General features: G+C 43.1%; 1 protein-coding gene and 1 long non-coding RNA gene across 7 annotated transcripts in view; one reads left to right on the top strand and one right to left on the bottom strand.

Annotated features, from left to right (window-relative positions):
- LOC102158108 overlaps positions 1–453 on the top strand; it is a 44006-nt gene extending 43553 nt beyond the window's left edge. Inside the window, exon 12 of the long non-coding RNA XR_002344525.1 lies at positions 40–453. This is a non-coding gene — a long non-coding RNA (uncharacterized LOC102158108). The remainder of the gene's footprint in view (positions 1–39) is intronic.
- IST1 (IST1, ESCRT-III associated factor) overlaps positions 705–19107 on the bottom strand; it is a 41821-nt gene continuing 23418 nt past the window's right edge. For 3 of the 6 annotated variants that reach the window (XM_021093850.1, XM_021093854.1, XM_021093849.1), the window contains exons 2-10: positions 15510–15612; positions 15120–15300; positions 13858–13945; positions 7631–7714; positions 7003–7113; positions 5909–6109; positions 5151–5243; positions 3840–3885; positions 705–2057 (exon numbers count right to left, since the gene is read on the bottom strand). In XM_021093850.1, coding sequence (XP_020949509.1) covers positions 1858–2057; positions 3840–3885; positions 5151–5243; positions 5909–6109; positions 7003–7113; positions 7631–7714; positions 13858–13945; positions 15120–15300; positions 15510–15597 — 1092 coding nt within the window. In that variant the 5' untranslated portion in view covers positions 15598–15612 and the 3' untranslated portion in view covers positions 705–1857. Of the gene's footprint in view, positions 2058–3839; positions 3886–5150; positions 5244–5908; positions 6110–7002; positions 7114–7630; positions 7715–13857; positions 13946–15119; positions 15354–15509; positions 15613–19107 lie in introns of all 6 variants that reach the window. The other 3 variants (XM_021093852.1, XM_021093851.1, XM_021093853.1) reach the window with 2 other exon arrangements.

The following is a 19107-nucleotide window of genomic DNA, read 5'->3' as shown; positions in this document are numbered from 1 at the left end:
CAACAATTTGTTTCCTTGCTTTTCTTTGTTTTCGAATAGACTCAGAAGAAAGAAGCTGCACTGGTAGATATGCTGCTACAGAAGCTCTCAAGTTTGTTAGGAATCCAGCCCAGAATACACGTGAGCAAACATCTTTACCAGCAATGGCCATTGACAAATGAAGTTTTTACAAGAGGAACTATTTTAATCCTGTTACCTTGGCTTATTATTACTTCTTAGATTATTAATACTGATCTTTGCAATTTGTTAATTTTGTTAGTGAAGAATCAAAATCCCCTTGGCTACAAATTGTTCTTTATGGAACTTGGTACTGTCAGAAAAGGGTTAAAACTGCAAGAGTGGTAACAGGATAAACCAGCTCTGCTGCCAAACAGCAAGAGAGCACTGACCACTCAGGTTCCAGGACTGTGGAAAACATGAATGAGTCAGAAGTAAGCTCACTGCAATTTACTTAAAGACACAAGCATGAGATGAGGCTAATGGGGAGCCCTGGCACAGAGGTAACCAAGCCAACTCAGAGATACCACCTGGGCTTAAATACAGAGATTGAAATGGGCTCCTCACTGCTGTAGGCTTCCATTCACACTACCCAAGGAACCAAAGGTAAGGTTAGCCTATGCCCAGTATGGGTCACTTACTTAAAAATAATCTCCACTAAAATCCAAATCTGTCCCCTCATGATTTGACCAAAACAGTGGAGAAAGCAGGGCACAGAATTTTTACTTTTATTAGCAGCTATTGTGATGTGAGATACAAATCAATCAAAAACATTAAAGAAAAGTTGCCTGAAACAAGTATGTACAGATACACCACACGGAAGCCGAAGTCATATTTTCCAATCCCAAAGCCACCCCTGTGGGGAAAAATGGCCTTACCAAGGGGGCAAGACAATTATCCATCAAGGAAAGCAGCAGACACCTACAGCCCTCGGCAGCAGAATTATCTGCGCTCAATTCTGAAAGGTTCTCTAATCATAAAGTTTTCAAATGAAAACAGGAACCCTATTTCCCCTGTAGGCTTTCCAGACCACTACCCAAGAAACTTGAATATTTCTATTAAGCTACTGGAAGCCCACCTTAGCCTTGAATGGTGACTTTTGCCCATCATGTGATCTGTCCTTCCCTGGCCAGTAATGCAATCCAACAGAACATGCATGAGGAAAAACAGGAATTTATATAGTGCTGCCTCTACTAAACAGGGAGATGCAGCACTCAAAATAAAGCAAAAGGCCACAGAGGGCTCCCTGAGAATCCAGTAGACTAAGAGAGGCCTTCAACTTTCCAAATAAACTTTGCAACTGGATCCAGGTGGAACAGCAGTGCCCTGCAGCAAAGAGTAGTGTATATGTCAATGGAAAGACCCAGCTTCCAAGAACTGGTAAATTGGCTTCCTGAGCCATCTGCTCGCTCTCCCATTTCTATTAAAGTGAGAAAGTACACACCATGGCGTTGGATCGCACCACAAATCCCTCTGTACAGGACTGAGATACTTTGTGAAGCACTCTTGTCCACTATCCAGCCATCTTTGACAGCTCTCCTCACAATACTTTGACCTTCTCACTCCCTATGGAGGGACAGTGGAACAGGCAAAGAGAACCAGGCATCAAGCTGACAGGAAATGGACAAGCACAGTTGCCAGCAGCCAAGTGCTCCAACCTTAGTATTTCCAGTTGTTAGTCTCCAGCAGCGACAGAGAACTGGAAAGCAGCAGAGTTGGATAGAACAGAAAGAGAGTCCAGAGGAAGAGAGTGCTCAGAGATGGTTAATAGATGAAACAATTTCACGGAGATTCTTTGTTACAAGGAGAAACTGCTGAGTCTCAATTCCCAGAACTTGGACATAGCCTGGTTTAGGAGTCCTATGTTTTCTTTTTCAACTCTTCAAATCTCCGGGAAAGATCATCAAAGTCAATATCCTCAGATGCTGAGGTGTTGGCACCAGCAGATGCAGTTGGTAGGGTGTCTGGCACAGATGGCAGTTCTGGCAGTACAAAGTTGTCATGGGTATCCACGGGCCTGGAAGGGGTCTTTGCAGAAGCTTCTGGCTTGGGTCCAGGACCTAGATGAATTAGAGTAAACAGCATGGTGTTAAAAGACCCCAAAGAAATGGCTCAGATCCTCAAAGCCCACAATCCCCTTTGGCAGAAACAATCCAAATACTTACTGGAGGAAACACTGGTTTTTAAACAATTATTATTACTTAAATTGTCCTGAAAACTTACTTACCTTTAGAATTAACTGTTAAATTTTCTTTTTTTTTTTTTTTTTTGTCTTTTGTCTTTTGTTGTTGTTGTTGCTATTTCTTGGGCCGCTCCCGCGGCATATGGAGGTTCCCAGGCTAGGGGTCAAATCGGAACCGTAGCCACCGGCCTACGCCAGAGCCACAGCAACACGGGATCCGAACCGTGTCTGCAACCTACACCACAGCTCACGGCAATGCCGGATCGTTAACCCACTGAGCAAGGGCAGGGACCGAACCCGCAACCTCATGGTTCCTAGTCGGATTCGTTAACCACTGCACCACGACGGGAACTCCTTTTTTTTTTTTTTTTTTTTTTAATTTTCTAATTACAGTTGAGTCTGTTTTATTTTCCCATCATGAGAAAAAGGTTTTAAGGGAAAGTCAAGGTGTGGGTGCATGGGGCTAGACTCATTTAAATGGGTTGTTGCCTTTCACAAAGGTCTGTTCCCACAGTAACAAAGACCAAGGAGTGGTACTAGAATTCTGTTGGGATGAGTTACTCTTTAAAGGGAAAAAAATTTGACAAGGAATGTCTAATGTGACACAATGTGATTCCTAGTCTTAGCTTTTATACTTCCTGCCCTCACTACCTACAGTATGTTTCTATGTTTATCTAAGTCCTAGAACAAACCTAAACTGTAGTTTTAGGAAATAAGAACAGTGCTTGCACCTGGAGTGGAACAGAACTAGGAAAGAACACAGGGTAACCTTTTGGAGCGATGGAAACGTTCTGTATGTTTACTGAGATGGTGGTTACATAACATACATTTGTGTACACACCGACATCAAAACTCAAGAAAACATACACTCCAGTGTATTTTTTGTATGTAAATTAAACTATCCCCAATTTTAAAAAGTACCCTCAATCTGGGTTTCTAGAGTGCTGGTAGTGTTTTACTTTTTGAGTGAATGGTTTCATGAGCATGCCTGCTTTGTGAAAGTCATTGAGCTACTTACTTACGATTTTTGTCTATTTCCCCCTATTTAAAGCCCATTTTTTTTTGTTTGTTTTTTTGTCTTTCTAGGGCCGCACCCATGGCATATGGAGGTTCCCAGGCCTAGGGGTCCAATCAGAGCTACAGCTGCCAGTCTACACCACAACCACAGCAACACCAGATCCAAGCCATGTCTGCGACCTACACCACAGCTCATGGCAACACCGGATCCTCAACCCACTGAGCAAGGCCAGAGAGCAAATCTGCAACCTCATGGTTCCTAGTCGGATTTGTTTCTGCTGCACCATGATGGGAACTCGTAAAGCCCAAATTTTTAAAAAAAAAAATTGGTATTTCCCAGCACAGTGAAAGGTGAAGCAATGAGAACATAAAGAACGTGAGGGTGACTAGAAACTAGACAGTGACAAAGAATAATGATACCACTACTTAGAAACAGCGAAGTTGGGAGGTTTTTTTGGAGCCAGGCAAGATCTTTTCTTTTTATAAGAAGGAAATCATGAGTTTGGTTTTCACCATGACATGTGGGAGGGACAGGGCGTGTGGGCAGAATCCCCAAACATAAAAACAGTCTAAGGGAGCAGCGATGGGAAAACACAGCAGAGGGTTGAGTACTGACCACTGAGGGTTTCTGACCCACACTCACCAACGATCTGCGAAGAGACATTCTTATCAGCATTAATGTCATCAACCTGAAACACAAAGGTCATTACCACAGGAGAAAGCAAAGGCACCACGGGTGAAAGCAATGGTTTTAGCCCATGTGTTTTGCAAAAGCTAGCTGCTCAGCAAAAGCAACAAAACCTCTTCCAAAGAAAATGGCCTTCCACTACCTTCCCGATCTTCCAACCAGGTCGATACCACTTTGAACTTGTTAAGTGCCAAGCACAGAAAAAGAAAATTCTGGGAGTTCCCGTCGTGGCACAACAAACAATCCAACTAGGAACCATGAGGTTTTGGGTTCAATCCCTGGCCTCACTCAGTGGGTTAAGGATCCGGCGTTGCCGTGAGCTGTGGTGTAGGTCATAGATGCAGCTCGGATCTGGTGTTGCTGTGGTGCAGGCTGGCAGCTGTAGCTCTCACTGGACCCCCTTGTCTGGGAAGCTTCATAAGCTGAGGGTGCGGCCCTAAAAAGCAAAAAAAAAAAAAAGAAAATTCTTACCACCACAGTACCTCTCTTTCATCTGAAACCTTCACCTTCCAGTCAGAGAAAAAGCACTAAACCACCAAATCCATCTCTAAGAACCAAGTCCTCAAATAGCAACGAAGATCTTCTACCTCATTGCCAGGAACAGTTGCAGGCAATGCTTCGATGCGTGCAAAAGCAAAACATAAAAACCAAAGGGAAGAACACTAGATGAGCTCAGGAACAGGGACATCTCCCTCGTTCAGGAAACAAGGCAGGGAGAAATCATCTAATTCTGAACCACAGGTCTTACACTACTGCTCAAGGCATCATTACCTTATTTGCTAGTACAGCAAGTTTTAACTACAAGATGAAAATATAAAATTGATGCTATTGGCTGTAATTTATAGACACTTCTGTTTAAGATTAAAATCTGGTTGTCATTCCTTTACAGTGTTCAGAATTTACAAAACATGTTTTAATTATTTTTGCACCAAAATTGTACCAGTTCAACATGATTCTCTGCCTAGTTAGTCTGGAAAGAAAAAAAAAAAAGTCTGGTTAAGTGCCATCCCAGAACTTTGTGGGATCTGCAGCTCCTTCCCGATTCCTGGCTTGACTGCAGACAAAGCACTGCCAATGATGCTGCTGCCACCACCACCACCACTCCCCATTTCCAGGGAAATTCTAAAGCAATTTAAGAATCCAAAGCACAGAGCAATGCTGGTATGAGGAATTGATCAAAACTTTGCCTTCCCTGTAGCCATTATTTTGCTCTCTCTTCATGGGATTCACTCTCCCGATGCTTATAAAAGAGGCTCAGGCACTTACAGATTCATACGATGGGGGAGTTGCTGGAATCTGAGGTGGATGAATATTGGGAAAGGCCTGATAAGTTCCCACTGGCAATCCATTGAAATCCGACTGCAAGAGGAGAAAGGCAACGTCAGACACACTGCCCTCGATCTGCAATTTCTGAAGTCTGTGTATGGGAAGGGAGAAATAAGGGTGTTTGTGGAACTATTTTCTCAATGTGAATATATGTACAGTGAATACATACATTTAAGATATATTAAATATATTCAAGAGCCCCCAAAGGGAAAAAACGTGCCTAAATATACCACGTGTGATCAGGAGCATTCCAGACTTTCAAAGATTTGTAGCTAAAGGCTATTCTTCTGATTACGAAATTCCTCAATGTCTACAGGAGAAGATTCTTACCAGACTTTCTTACTAGCAATGACTTCCATCTTGTTTATAAAGGAGGTTTTTCTACTTGGTAATAAGTGGTAACAACTGACATTTGGAAAAAGCTACTCGTGTGCCTACAACAAGTCCTAAAGATGTTCGATAAACCTAGCGAGAAAGTTTTTTCTATCAAGACTGTCCAACTATAATTACCAATAGGTGAACCAAAAGACCTTCTCTGAATCCCAATATTTTTTTTCCACAATATGATTCCTAGGGTAATACCAAGTGTTACGGCTAATTTCTGTTGACAGCTTACAATTTCTGAGTTATTCACAGAACCAAATTGTCATCTTCTGTTACATGTTCTGGAGTTTATACTTATTTGTAGGTATACTTACTGGTCCCTTTGGAAGCGGGTACGAGAAAGGAGTACTTGGAGATGGCATGGGCATGGGCATAGGCATTGGCACCGTTCCATCAGGTCCCCCAACTGGTGCTGTGAACCCACCCCCGCCTCCTCTTCCAGAGCCCCCTTTCTTCACATCATCTGTGAATCCAACATCAATAAGATCCGTCTCTACTCCAGGAGGAGCTTCTGCCTAAGAGAAAGAGAGAACCCAGACCATTAGGCCCTGTCACAGGCCAGGTTCCTTAGGAAGCAGACACTGAGACAGAGATTAGCGGTTTCCTGGCTTTGAGACCTGCGGGGAAGGGAAGGAAGTGGGGCTGCCATGCAGTCACAACAAAGGCCTCAGCTGAATCCCCTAGAGAGCTGTGGAGCTAAGACAGCCTACAGCGTGTGTCCCCAACTGGGGCAAAGGGGTAGAAGCCTTAAACTGCTGCAATGACCAGTTACCAAATACAAGCTGCCCCAGGAGAAGACTTTGGGTAAGGAAGCACTCTTCTCCTGACGGCTCCTGCTGGAGGGACAACCACTTGTGTATGAACCACAAGTGGGAGTCTCAAGAGCTGGGGAATATATACTACTGTTCTCAAGTGTGAATATATTTGCTTGGGGGACGGTTCTCTGAGTAGTGCATCAAAGTATCTTCTACACCCCAGCAATGTGAACTGGTGAATTACTATCTGCATACTTGCCCTTCTTACACTGTAAGCCTGTTCAGAACAGGGAAACTTGTTAACATGTTTTCTCTATATTCTGAGCTTTCTGTGCACATGGCAGGCATCCAAAAAATGTTTCAGGATCTGTTCCAGGTATTAGGGCAGAACACAGGGGGATCTTTCAATTGCTCGAACTTCATCGAAAAGTAACAATAATGCCATTTTATATTTGTTTTAGGGTTTGTACCTTTTCCTAGTGCTTTGATTCATTCTCTCACAGGCATATTTATTGTTACTGCAAAAGGCAATAACTGGACAAAGGCTTAAACTCTCCCGAACACAAACTTAAGTGCAAAGAATATGGTTCTTTTCCAAAGACGGTGCTATCTTCAGACTCATTTTCCTTGGTACTCTAAAAGACTAAACTTACCATGACCACAGAGTCAGGCTCATAGGGCACGTTGTAGTTCTTCGCAATTTCAATCAGGTATCTCTCCACCAGGATCTTGGGTGGGGCTTCCACACTCAGTTTGTGCATTAGCTATAAGTAAAAGACTTGAGATGGATCTATATCAACCAACCTAAGCCTAACCTGTCTCACTTCTGAACTTGGTTCCTCTCATTTTACAAGTAAACTGAGGGGAAAAAAGAAGCTCCAACCAGTTAAATTATTTTTTTCAATCATAAAACACATTACAAGACCCATGTGTTTAATGGGTTACATATGCCCCAAATTCTGGTAAAAGATGGATACTGCTGCCTTCCACACTGGAATTCGTCCACTTTTCCCCCCACCTTACTTCTACCTCCACAGAGCACAGGCAGCGCAAAGGACAGGAGACAAAATAAAGAATGACACACAACGACAGAGTCCCACAATGTTAAGTGTAAGGAAATGACTGCACTGCCGACCAGACAGCCCTCTTCCCTTTCTCACTGTGAAATGTGCCACCCTAGATTAACCCTACTTCAGAGAGGCCAGTAGAATAACTGCAGGTAATAAAATAATCTGCCCCCACCCTACCCACTGCTTCATGTTTAACAAGTATGTCTCTTACCCTGTCATTCACAGTTCCAATCTGGTTGGTCCTACATAACTTGCCATACTCCTTGCTATACTTAGCACAGAGTTGATCAGCAACCTACAGAGAAAAAAGAACAGTAAATAAAAATGGAAACCACTCCTACAGAGGGTTTCAAGCTTCCTCCTATCAACAGTAAACATATTTCTGGAGTTCCCGTCATGGCTCAACAGAAAAGAGTCTGACTAGTATCCATGAGGACGAAAGTTCAATCCCTGGCCTCACTAAGTGGGTTAACGATCCAGTGTTGCCATGAGCTGTGGTGTAGGTCGGAAGACTCGGCTTGCATCCCGCTTTGTTGTGGCTGTGGTGTAGGCTACAGCTCTGACTGACCCCTTGCCTAGGAACCTCTGGCTAGGTACAGCCCTAAAAAGACCAAAAACAAAAATTAAAAAACAGGAAACATACTTCTATTACAAGATTTCCTAAAGACTGGGTCTGTGAAGCTTTTATTTAAAAGGTAAATATTAATTCATTTACTTATTCATCCACTGAGCTGCAATTATGTGCCAAACTCTATTATAAGCTTAAACTATACCCTATAAATGATGCACAAAAACAAACATTATCCCTAATCTTATAGAATCTTACAGTCTCTAGGGAAAAACAATCATGACTCAAATAATCACAAAGATAAAGGGGCAAACGCAGTTGTGGAAGGGGAAAAGTACGCCACGCTATCAGCTTACGACGGTAGAATCAGATCTGATCAGCAAGTTCAGATAAAAGCTTCCTGAAGAAAGCAATGCTTCACTGAGATGTAAGGATGATTAGGAGTTAACTAAACACGGAGGGAAGGAAGAAAAGAAATCAGTATGTGCAAAGGCCTCTACTGGAAAACAAGGCCAATCCTCTAACCGAAATAAAATCAAGTGAGCCTCGAGTGCAAAGCCCAAAGGAAGAGGGTGGTAGGAAATGAAGGTAGATGGGGGACAGATAATGCAGGGCCATGCAAGCTTTATCAGGAATTTCGTTTCTATTACAAGTATAACAGAAAGATACTAGAGGGCTGTAAAGCAAGGGGCAGCAACAGGATCAGATCAGTGCTTTGTTGGAATGTTGAAGAAACTAAAGGAAGCCAAAGCAGACGTAGAAAGAACATTTAAGACGTTACAACATGATGGAGTTCCGTCGTGGTGCAGTGGAAGCAAATCCAACGAGGAACCGTGAGGTTGCAGGATTGATCCCTGGCCTCGATCAGCGGGTTAAGGATCCAGTGTTACTGTGAGCTGTGGTATAGGTCACAGACGTGGCTCGGATCTGGTGTGGCTGTAGTGAAGGCCAGCAGCTACAGCTCCAATTAGACCCCTAGACTGGGAAACTCCATATGCTTCGAGTGCGGCCGTAAAAAGCCAAAAAAAAAAAGTAAACAGTACAGGAAGGACATGACAAGTGCTACTGGACCAGAGTGGTCCCAACACCTAGTTCAGTGAGACAGCACCCAAAGTTTAATAGGCAGACTTTCCAGGATACCTGGTACTTATAAGTTTGTGACTTTTTCTTTTCTGGGAGGAGGGGGTGCACCGTGGCATGTGTAAGTTCCCAAACCAAGGATTGAACCCTGTACCACAGAAGCAACCCAAGCCACTGGTGGATCCTTAACCCACTGCACCACAAGAGAACTCCTGTTACTTGTCTTTTTAGGGCCGCACCCTCAGCACATGGAGGCTCCCAGGCTAGAGGTCTAATCGGAGCTGTAGCCGCTGGTCTATGCCACAGCAACAAAGGATCTGAGCCGCATTTGTGACTTACACCACAGCTCACGGCAACTCTGGACCCTTAACCTGCTGAGTGAGGCCAGGGATCAAACCCGAAACCTCATGGTTCCTGGTTGGATTCATTTCTGCTGCACCACAGTGGGAACTCCCTGTTACTTCTCTTTTGATAATGGTTTTTGTTTTGCTTTATACTGTGTAGGAAATTTTATTTTACTTATATTAATCTATCCCTCTTTCTTTATGGCTTATGGATTTTGTGGCATATTCAGGCTCTTCCCACTACGAGATTATTTTTTTAAATTTGCCAAATTTTCTTCTAATTATTTTATGATTTTAAAAAAAAAGACATGTAAACCTCTATCTGGAATTAATCTTGATATAAAGGAGGAGTATAGGAAAGCCAACAGACGAGATTTAGGTTAAAAATTTAAGAAGAGGTTGCCTCCACATTCCCATTCCTCTACCCACAAAGCTCTGTGACCACCCTCCCTACCCGATTACAACACAGGAGGCTTGCTCTCTGGCAGGGCTTAAACTAAAGGAACTCGACTTCCAGCACAGAGAGCAGAGATACATATTGGCAATCGAAGAATTAAGTGTTAAGGCTTCTACAGGAGAAGAATGATACCTTTGGATTCCTTCTCCCCTGTGCTCTCAAAAATGCAGCCAGCCAATACTTAAACCTTCCAGGTAGAAGAAAGACTTCCTCTCTGAGGAAAATGACCAACCCAAGGAAAGAAAACCAGTTCTTGACAGTCTGGAGTTTCCTCATGGTCTCAGATAATTCAACAGTGAGTTAGTACTGGAGGAATCATGCTCCCTGATTTCAAGCTATACTAAAAAGTAACAGTAATCAAAACAGTAGAGTACTGGTACAAAAACAGACAAAGAGACCAACAGTATACAATAAAAAGCCCCCAAATGAATCCACACTTATGTGAGCAATTAATCTACAACAGGGAGTTCCCGTCGTGGCGCAGTGGTTAACAAATCAGACTAGGAACCATGAGGTTGCGGGTTCGGTCCCTGCGCTTGCTCAGTGGGTTAACGATCCGGCGTTGCCGTGAGCTGTGGTGTAGGTTGCAGACTCGGCTCGGATCCCGCGTTGCTGTGGCTCTGGCGTAGGCTGGTGGCTACAGCTCCGATTCAACCCCTAGCCTGGGAACCTCCATATGCCACGGGAGCGGCCCAAGAAATAGCAACAACAACAACAACAAAAGACAACAAAAGACAAAAGACAAAAGACAAAAAAAAAAAAAAAATCTACAACAGAAGCAAGAATATACAATGGGGAAAGACAGTCTCTTCAATAAACGGTTTTGGGAAAACTGAACAGCTACATGCAAAAGAATCAAATGGGATACTTTCACACCATGCACAAAAATAAATTCAAAATGGACTAAAGACTTAAATTTAAAAACTGAAACCATAAAAAAAAAAAAGTTGACATGCTCTTTCACATCAGTCTTGGTCGTTTTTTTTTTTTTTTTGGATATGTCTCCTCAGGCAAGGAAAACAAAGAAAAAATTTTAAAAACTCCAAATATGGAAGTTCCCAGGCTAGAGAATGAATCAGAGCTGCAGCTGCCAGCCTACACCAGAGCCACAGCAACGCCAGATCTGAGCCGCGACTGCAACCTAACCACAGCTCACGGCAACATGGGATCCTTAACCACTGAGCAAGGCCAGGGATTGAACCCACGTCCTCATGGATACTAATTGGATTCATTACCACTAGTAATGAATTCTCTCTAGTACTTCACTCTTAAATATAGACAGCCAAGGGTCATCACCAAGCTTTAAGAAAAGTCTCTACTATAAAAATAGTCTAGGAGTTCCCGTCGTGGCGCAGTGGTTAACAAATCCGATTAGGAACCATGAGGTTGCGGGTTCGGTCCATGGCCTTGCTCAGTGGGTTAACAATCCGGCGTTGCCGTGAGCTGTGGTGTAGGTTGCAGACGCGGCTCGGATCCTGCGTTGCTGTGGCCCTGGCATAGGCTGGTGGCTACAGCTCCGATTCGACCCCTAGCCTGGGAAGCTCCATATGCCGCGGGAGCGGCCCAAAGAAATAGCAAAAAGACAAAAAAATAAAATTAAATTAAAAAAAATAAAAATAGTCTAAATCTAGGAAACAGAAAGGAAACACCATCTCACACCAGTCAGAATGGGCATCATTAACAAATTCACCAATAACAAATACTGAAGAGGGTGTGGAGAAAAGAGAACCCTCCTACACTGTTGCTGGGAATGTAAATTGGTACAACCACTATGGAAAACAGTATGGAGGTACCTCAGAAAACTAAATATAAAACTATCATATGATCCAGCAATCCCATTCCTGGGCATACATCTGGACAAAACTTTCCTTGAGAAAGACACACGCACCCGTATATTCATTGCAGCACTATTCACAAGAGCCAAGACATGGAAACCACCTAAATGTCCATCAACAGATTAAGAAGATGTGGTGTGTGTGTGTATTTATCTATATATGTGCACACACACACACAATGGAATACTATCCAGCCATAAAAAGAACAAAATAATGCCATTTGCAGCAATATGGATGGAACTAGAGACTCTCATGCTAAGTTAGGTCAGAAAGAGAAAGACAAATACCGTATGATATCGCTTATATCTGGAATCTAATATATGGCGCAAATGAACCTTTCCACAGAAAAGAAACACATGGACTTGGAGAACAGACTTGTGGTTGCCGTGGGGGAGGGAATCGGGTTGGTAGATGCAAATTATTGCCTTTGGAATGGATAAGCAATGAGATCCTGCTGTATAGCATTGGGAACTATAACTGGTCCCTTATTATGAAGCATGATAGAAGATAATGTGAGAAAAAGAATGTACATATGTATGTGTGACTGGGTCACTTTGCTGTAGAGTAGAAACTGACAGACCACTGTAAACCAACTATAATGAAAAATAAAAATCATTTACATTTAAAAAATAAATAAAAATAAATAAATACTTATGACAAACAGAAAAAAGAAAAAAAAAAGGAAACAAACATTACAAAAACAAGAAAAGTTAAAAAGGAACCACAAAATTCTTAGCGAGTTACAAGATACTATAGCCATGAAGAAAAAATAACTATTAATAAAATAGATATTTGGAGTTCTCTTGTAGTGCAGCAGGTTAAGAATCCAGCGTTATCAATGCAGCAGTTTGGGTCGATGCAGTGGCTCAGATTCAATCCCTGGCCCAGGAACTTCCCCATGCCATGGGCACAGCCAAAAAAAAGAAGATATTTGGAGAATTAAAAAGAGCTCTTAAGAAATAAAAAAGGAGTTCCTGATGTGGCTCAGTGGGTTAAGAATCCATCTAGTATCCATGGGGATTTGGGTTTGATCCTTGGCCTCACTCAGTGGGTTAAGGATCCACTGTGGCCGCAAAGCTGCTATGACGTAGGTCACAGACTTGACGTGCATCCAGTGTTGCTGTGGCTATAGCGTAGGCTGGCAGCTGCAGCTCTGATTTGGCCCCTGGCCTGGAACTTCCATATGCCACAGGTGCAGCCCTAAAAGGAAAAACTAAAATAAAAATAAAAACAAACAGAAGATAAAGGAAATCTAAAAAGATAGTTTGAGAGATAAGAGTGAGACAATCTCCTAGTGAATAACTGGCAAAAACAGTAGAGAAAGCAACTCAACTGAATTTGTACCTCAGCAGTCAGTACCACAGACATGTTGTAGCAGGCAATTTTTCAGTTAATCTCTCTCTTTTCTACTAGACTCCAGGCTACAAGAGTGGGACTGGTGTCATATTTTGCTCACCACTGTACCTAGAGCCATCCTAACTGATAACATCTGTTTAATAAATATTAGTGGAATGAATAAAGCAAAACATCTGTTCCTTTAATGTCATTTTAACTTTATTGGTTAACCATTAAGAACTCTTCTATTTTCATTTACTTAAAAAACATTTCAATAAAAATAAGGCAAAACCAGGGGTATGTGGAGTTCCCGTCATGGCTCAGTGGTAACAAACCTGACTAGCAACCATGAGGACGAGGGTTCGATCCCTGGCCTCACTCAGTGGGTTAAGGATCCGGCGTCACCCTGAGTTGTGGTGTAGGATGCAGACATGGCTTGGATCCCACGTTGCTGTGGCTGTGACGGAGGCCGGCAGCTACAGCTCCAATTGGACCCCTAGCCTGGGAACCTCCATATGCCATGGGTGCAGGTGTAAAAAAGACACACACACACACACACACACACACACACACGAAATAACAAAAAACAGGGGTATGCGTAACTTTGCCCCTTAGAAAAATTACTCAAGTTTGCAAAACTATTCTATTCTATGATATAGGGGCTGAAAAGAAGGAAAACACAAATTTATAAAGCCTTTTTCAAAGGCAGCATGGGAAGAGCATCAAAAACCGGGTCAAATAAGCAGAAATAACTTATGTTAACCAACCTTCCTAACAATATGAAAAACTACATACATCACTGAAAGAAGTTATACTCACTATTTTCAACTCAGCCACCTCTGACTGGAGGCGAGGAGCAGCCCAAATCAGCGTAGACACAGATTCAGCCAAACCAGAATCTAACTCCCTAATTAAGGAAAAAATTAATAAAATTTAACATTGTTAAACCAACAAAACCCTATCATTTGTATTATATACTTGAAAGCATCTAGAACTGTTTCACAAATCTCACTGGATTCTCACGGTAACTCTAGGTTTCTAGCCACCTCTGTCATCCTGTTGGGACGGACACAACTCAAACTAAGTGACAAACCCAAAGTCACAAAATCAGAAAATGGTTAAGCCAAGACTCAGACCTCTTGATTTCTCTTTTCTTTTTTTTTTTTTTTTTTTTTGTCTTTTTGCCTTTTCTAGGGCCGCTCCCGTGGCATATGGAGGTTCCCAGGCTAGGGGTCCAATTGGAGCTGTAGCCACCGGCCTACGCCAGAGCCACAGCAACTAGGGATCCGAGCTGCGTCTGCAACCTACACCACAGCTCACGGCAACGCCGGATCGTCGACCCACGGAGCAAGGGCAGGATCGAACCAGCAACCTCATGGTTCCTAGTCGGATTCGCTAACCATTTCGCCACAACGGGAACTCCTTCTTTTTTTTGTTTTGTCTTTTTAGGGCCACACCCATGACATATGGAAGTTCCCATGCTAAGGGTCGAACTGGAGCTGTGACTGCCAGCCTACAACAATGCTGGATCCTTAACCCGCTGCGCAAGGCAAGGGATCAAACCCGCCTCCTTATGGATACTGGTCAGATTCGTTATAGCTGAGGCACAACAGCACCGCCCAGGCCTCTTGATTTCAGACTCCACATTTTCTTTTCAACAGTTGTCTACACTGAGATCAAACCCTCAAAGTGAACAGTAGGGAAAGGTCATTGGGTGTGTCCCTTGGTGCTAGCCTCCTACGTTTAAGAAGAAACCAGTATTATACTCCTTTCTCAAATTCCAGAGGTGATTTGATTTAGGTCTTCAAAATATCTTACTTCTTAAACAATACTGCACTGAATGCTTAAAATTTTTTAAGAGGGAGATCTCATTTTAAGTATTCTTAGCAAAAAAAAAGAAAGAAAGAAAGGGAAACAAGGCAATTTTTGGAGGTGATGACTATTAACTTGATTGTGATGATGGTATACAGATACATGCCTATGTCTAAACTCATCAAACTGTATACATTAAACATGTGCAGACTTTTTCTCTATCAATTATACCTCAATGAAGCTTAAGAAAAAAGATTTTAAAATCTCACTTCATAGACTGGATGAGGCCAAACCGAGCCAGCAGCAGGTCACAGTACAGCTCCAGGATCTCCATGGCCTCCACAAGGTAGTCTTCTCGAATAATGTGCTCCACTCGGATTCGAGCTCGTTCATCTTTCCCAGCAGCCAGATAGTCAGCAATCTCTTTTCTTGCTTTCTGGGCCAGTTCCGCTAAAGCACAAATCCCACTCCAGTCACCCAGCAGTAGTATACTTGGCCCTGGCCTGCAGGCAGACAGCCACCCCACAAGAGAGAAGAGCGTGTTTCTACTATATCCTGGGTCGCTCTCCCTTATCAAATTCAGTCCCATCCCATCTAGTCTAGAATGAGCTACCTTGTTATTTGGGAAATAAAATGAAAGGCATTCATTCATTACTCACTTTTTTTTTTCTCCAATAGTTTAAGACGGTTTATGACTAATCTCAAATTGACTCGTAAACGCTCAGCTTTAAATCCAGAGCCCAACATGCTGTGCTGTTCCTCCTAGAAAAATATTAAGAAGCACAATGACTATTTTCAAGTGAAACTTAGTTCAGGACTTAAAACCAATTAGAGGGTGGATCATCTTACATCATAAACCACAGAAGTTTTCTTATATAGGCAAATGACAGGATCTGATTCACATTTTTTAAAGGTCATTTGGCTGGCTGTGGGAAGAACTGATTAGGGAAGGCTAACGATGGGAGCAAGAGGTCCAAGGACAAGACTACTACAATAGTCCAAACAAAAGATGGAAATTAGCTTAGACTGAGAAAGTTAGCAGTGATGATGATGGAAGTGATGGGATTTGAGCTCTATCATGAATACAGAGATGAAACTTAGTAATGGATGAAAGAGTATCAATCCTGCTTCTCCTAAAAATCACATGACACGTAGTAAAAGATTATAAAATTTAGAACCAAATTAAAAAATATTATCACCTTGGAGTTCCCAATGGTTAGGGATCCAGCGTTGCTGTGAGCTGTGGTGTAGGACGCAGCTTGGATCCCTCACTGCTGTGGCTGTGGCGTAGGCTGACAGCTATAGCTCCGATTCACCCCTAGCCTGGGAACCTCCATGTGCCTCAGGTGCAGCCCTAAAAAGACAAAAAAAGAAAAGAAAGAAAATCTGGCAACTACAGTATTATTCGTAAGGACTATAATTCTGGAGTGATTCTCAACCAGAAGTGATTTTGCCCATAGGAGACAACTGGCAATGACTAGAGACATTTTGGGTTGTCATGATTGGAGGCCACGCTACTTGTATCTGGTGGATAGAGGGCAGTGACACTATTAAACATCCGACAATGAACAGGACAACACCCAACCCCAAACAAAGAATATCCAGCCCCAAATGTCAAAGGTTCCAGGATAAAAAAACCTAGAAAAGAGACATGCAATCTGACTAGGGATGTTACAGAATGCTCTCTAACAGAAGAAAAAGCCCAAACCAAGTCCTGAAGGACAAACAAGATATGCATGAGGTAAAAAGAGGATGAGACTATCCTAACCCAGGACGAAGAGGTGGGGAGTGTTGTATGTAAAATCCAAGTACCAGAGAGAAGAAGAAGGTTTATGAGAAACACAAGTTTAGTACAGTTAAAGCATGGCATTAATTATAGCTAATGTCACACACCTCATAATCCTAAGTTTAAAACTTCGATTCAACAACTATAAGATGTCTGGTGCTATAGGAGGTTCTAGTGCTGACAAGCTACAGACACTATCTTTATTCTCCAAGTATTCAAAACCAAAAATGGTTGAGAAATAGAAAGACAGCCAGAAAAACAGTAACTATTACAGTCATTTCTTCTACCAGACACTTGCCCAATAAGAGTAACAAGTCAGCAGAGATAAGAAAAAACCTAAGTGCATCCGAACTCTTAAACGCAAGTGAATGATCTTAGTCATATAGTGCAACACTATTTGAGACACTAAAAATTGTAGTATGACATACATAAATGTTTTAAATGATCAAAATTGATACAAATGTTTAAATGTAATTTCTCTGCACCATAGTTGACGTACAATGATGTATTACTTTCAGGTATACACGAAAGGGAATCAGTTGTATAGGTAAATATATCTATTGGGACTGTGTGGACATGATACAGGGTCCGTGAGGATGGGTTTGATCCAAAGAATCACTCAGTGGGTTAAGGATACCAAGTTGCAGAGAGCTGAAGTGTAGGTCACACAGACCAAACGGCTCCCATCTGGCTACGGACATGGCTGTGATGAAAGCTGGCAGCTCGGCAGTGCCCATTCCACAACTAAATGCACCGAAAGCTGGAAAACCAGGAATACACAGGCCAAAAAAGAAGCCAAAGTGATAACTTTGCAGGGAAGAACACTGAAAGCTAGTCTTCACCTGGCAGTCATTTGACAAGTGAGGAGGCAAACTTGAGCTCTATCTTCCTCGGTCCTGAAATCACAGGCACCTGGGGACCAAACTCAAAGCCCATCCAAAGCAGGGTCTCTAACAGCCCTCTGGTGGGCGGGGGGGCCGCGCATGGGCACAGACACACACACACACACAGGCCGATTGGAACTGGGACTCCAGGTGTCAACACCCTCCTGGTCGAGACTGCAAGGTAAACTGCCCGTTCCAATCCTTGGCCACGAGGGGAAGACATGGAAAAGATCACCCACGAGAAATGAGGACCACGAGCCGGTCCCTCTGTGGCTCTGCAATGTGAATTCACAGTGCCTGGGTGCGCCCCAAAACTGCAAGCTAAAAATCTACTTTATGTTGGTCCCAGGTTAATGGTGTTTCCAGGCACCTGGTAGAAGCAATCACAAATCCTGCCTGGAGGAAACGACCTTCCTAAGAAGAGTGGACTCGCAGTCTTGAATCACAAAACATATATAGAAAAACAGGGAGCCATGAATGACCCTGCATGATGTATGCAGGTCCAACCACACTGTACACCTGAAACTTATACCCAGGGCTCTACTCAATCATTTCTCCCCAAACTCTGGAATGAGGAAAAGAAGCAAAAACGTCTGGAGCCAGACACCTCAGGTCTCACAAAGGGGGATTGGGCGATGAACTCTGCCCGCTTCTATCAACCGGTGAGTCTATGCCACCCCTCTCTTCCAGGCTACAGAGGGAGCTGAGTTGGGATGGGCAAGAAGAGGGAGACTTCTTCAGAAGGGCAAGCCCGCCACCTTGTGGCCAATGTGAGGCACTACCATCGTCCCAAGATGAATGTCGGACAGACAGTAGGAGTCAAAACTGCATGATCAGATTCATAGCGACCTCAAACGGGGAGCTCTCAAACCCGGAATTTACCATTAAACGTCTAATATGTTTCCAAAACGATTTTCACTCACTCAAGGAGGGGCTGAGTGCATGAGCAGAGATGAAGATCTTTAAAACGTCCCGCTGTGGCTCAGTGGTAACAAACCGGAGTAGCATCCACGAGGACGCAGGTCTGATCCCTGGGCCCCCTCAGTGGGTTTTAAGCGTCTGAGTTTGTCGTGAGCCTCGAGGCAGGCACACGACACGGCTCCCATCTGGCTCTGGCTGTGGCAGAAGCAGGCAGCTCGGCAGCTCCCACTCAACCCCTAGCCCGGGAACTTCCACATACCACAGGGGTGGTCCTTAAAAAGAGAAGAAAAAAAAAAGCATGTTGCAAAGATAAATCCAACTTGTGAATAAAGTTGAAAATATTCAAATGAATTCTATATTTTTTCTTTTTCTTTTCTTTTTTTTGCTTTTCAGGCCCGTATCCAAGGCATGTGGAATATCCTGGTGGTGAGGTAAAATTGCAGCTACCATTGCAGGCCTACACCACTGCCAGAGAAATGTAGGACCCAAGCTGGGTCTGTGACCTGCACCACAGCTCAGGGCTATGTGGGATCCTCAAGCCACTGAGCAAGGCCTGGAATGGAACTTGAATCCTCATGTACACTAGATGGATTCTGTTCCATGGGCCAGAATGGGAACTCCAGTTAGGTCTACATTTCGCTGTTAATCTCTTGGCAGAGAATGTGT

This window comes from Sus scrofa, chromosome 6, assembly GCF_000003025.6.
Source record: "Sus scrofa isolate TJ Tabasco breed Duroc chromosome 6, Sscrofa11.1, whole genome shotgun sequence".
NCBI classification, from domain to species: Eukaryota; Metazoa; Chordata; class Mammalia; order Artiodactyla; family Suidae; genus Sus; species Sus scrofa.
Note: the sequence above shows the minus strand (reverse complement) of the source record. Positions and strands in the feature narration are given on the sequence as shown.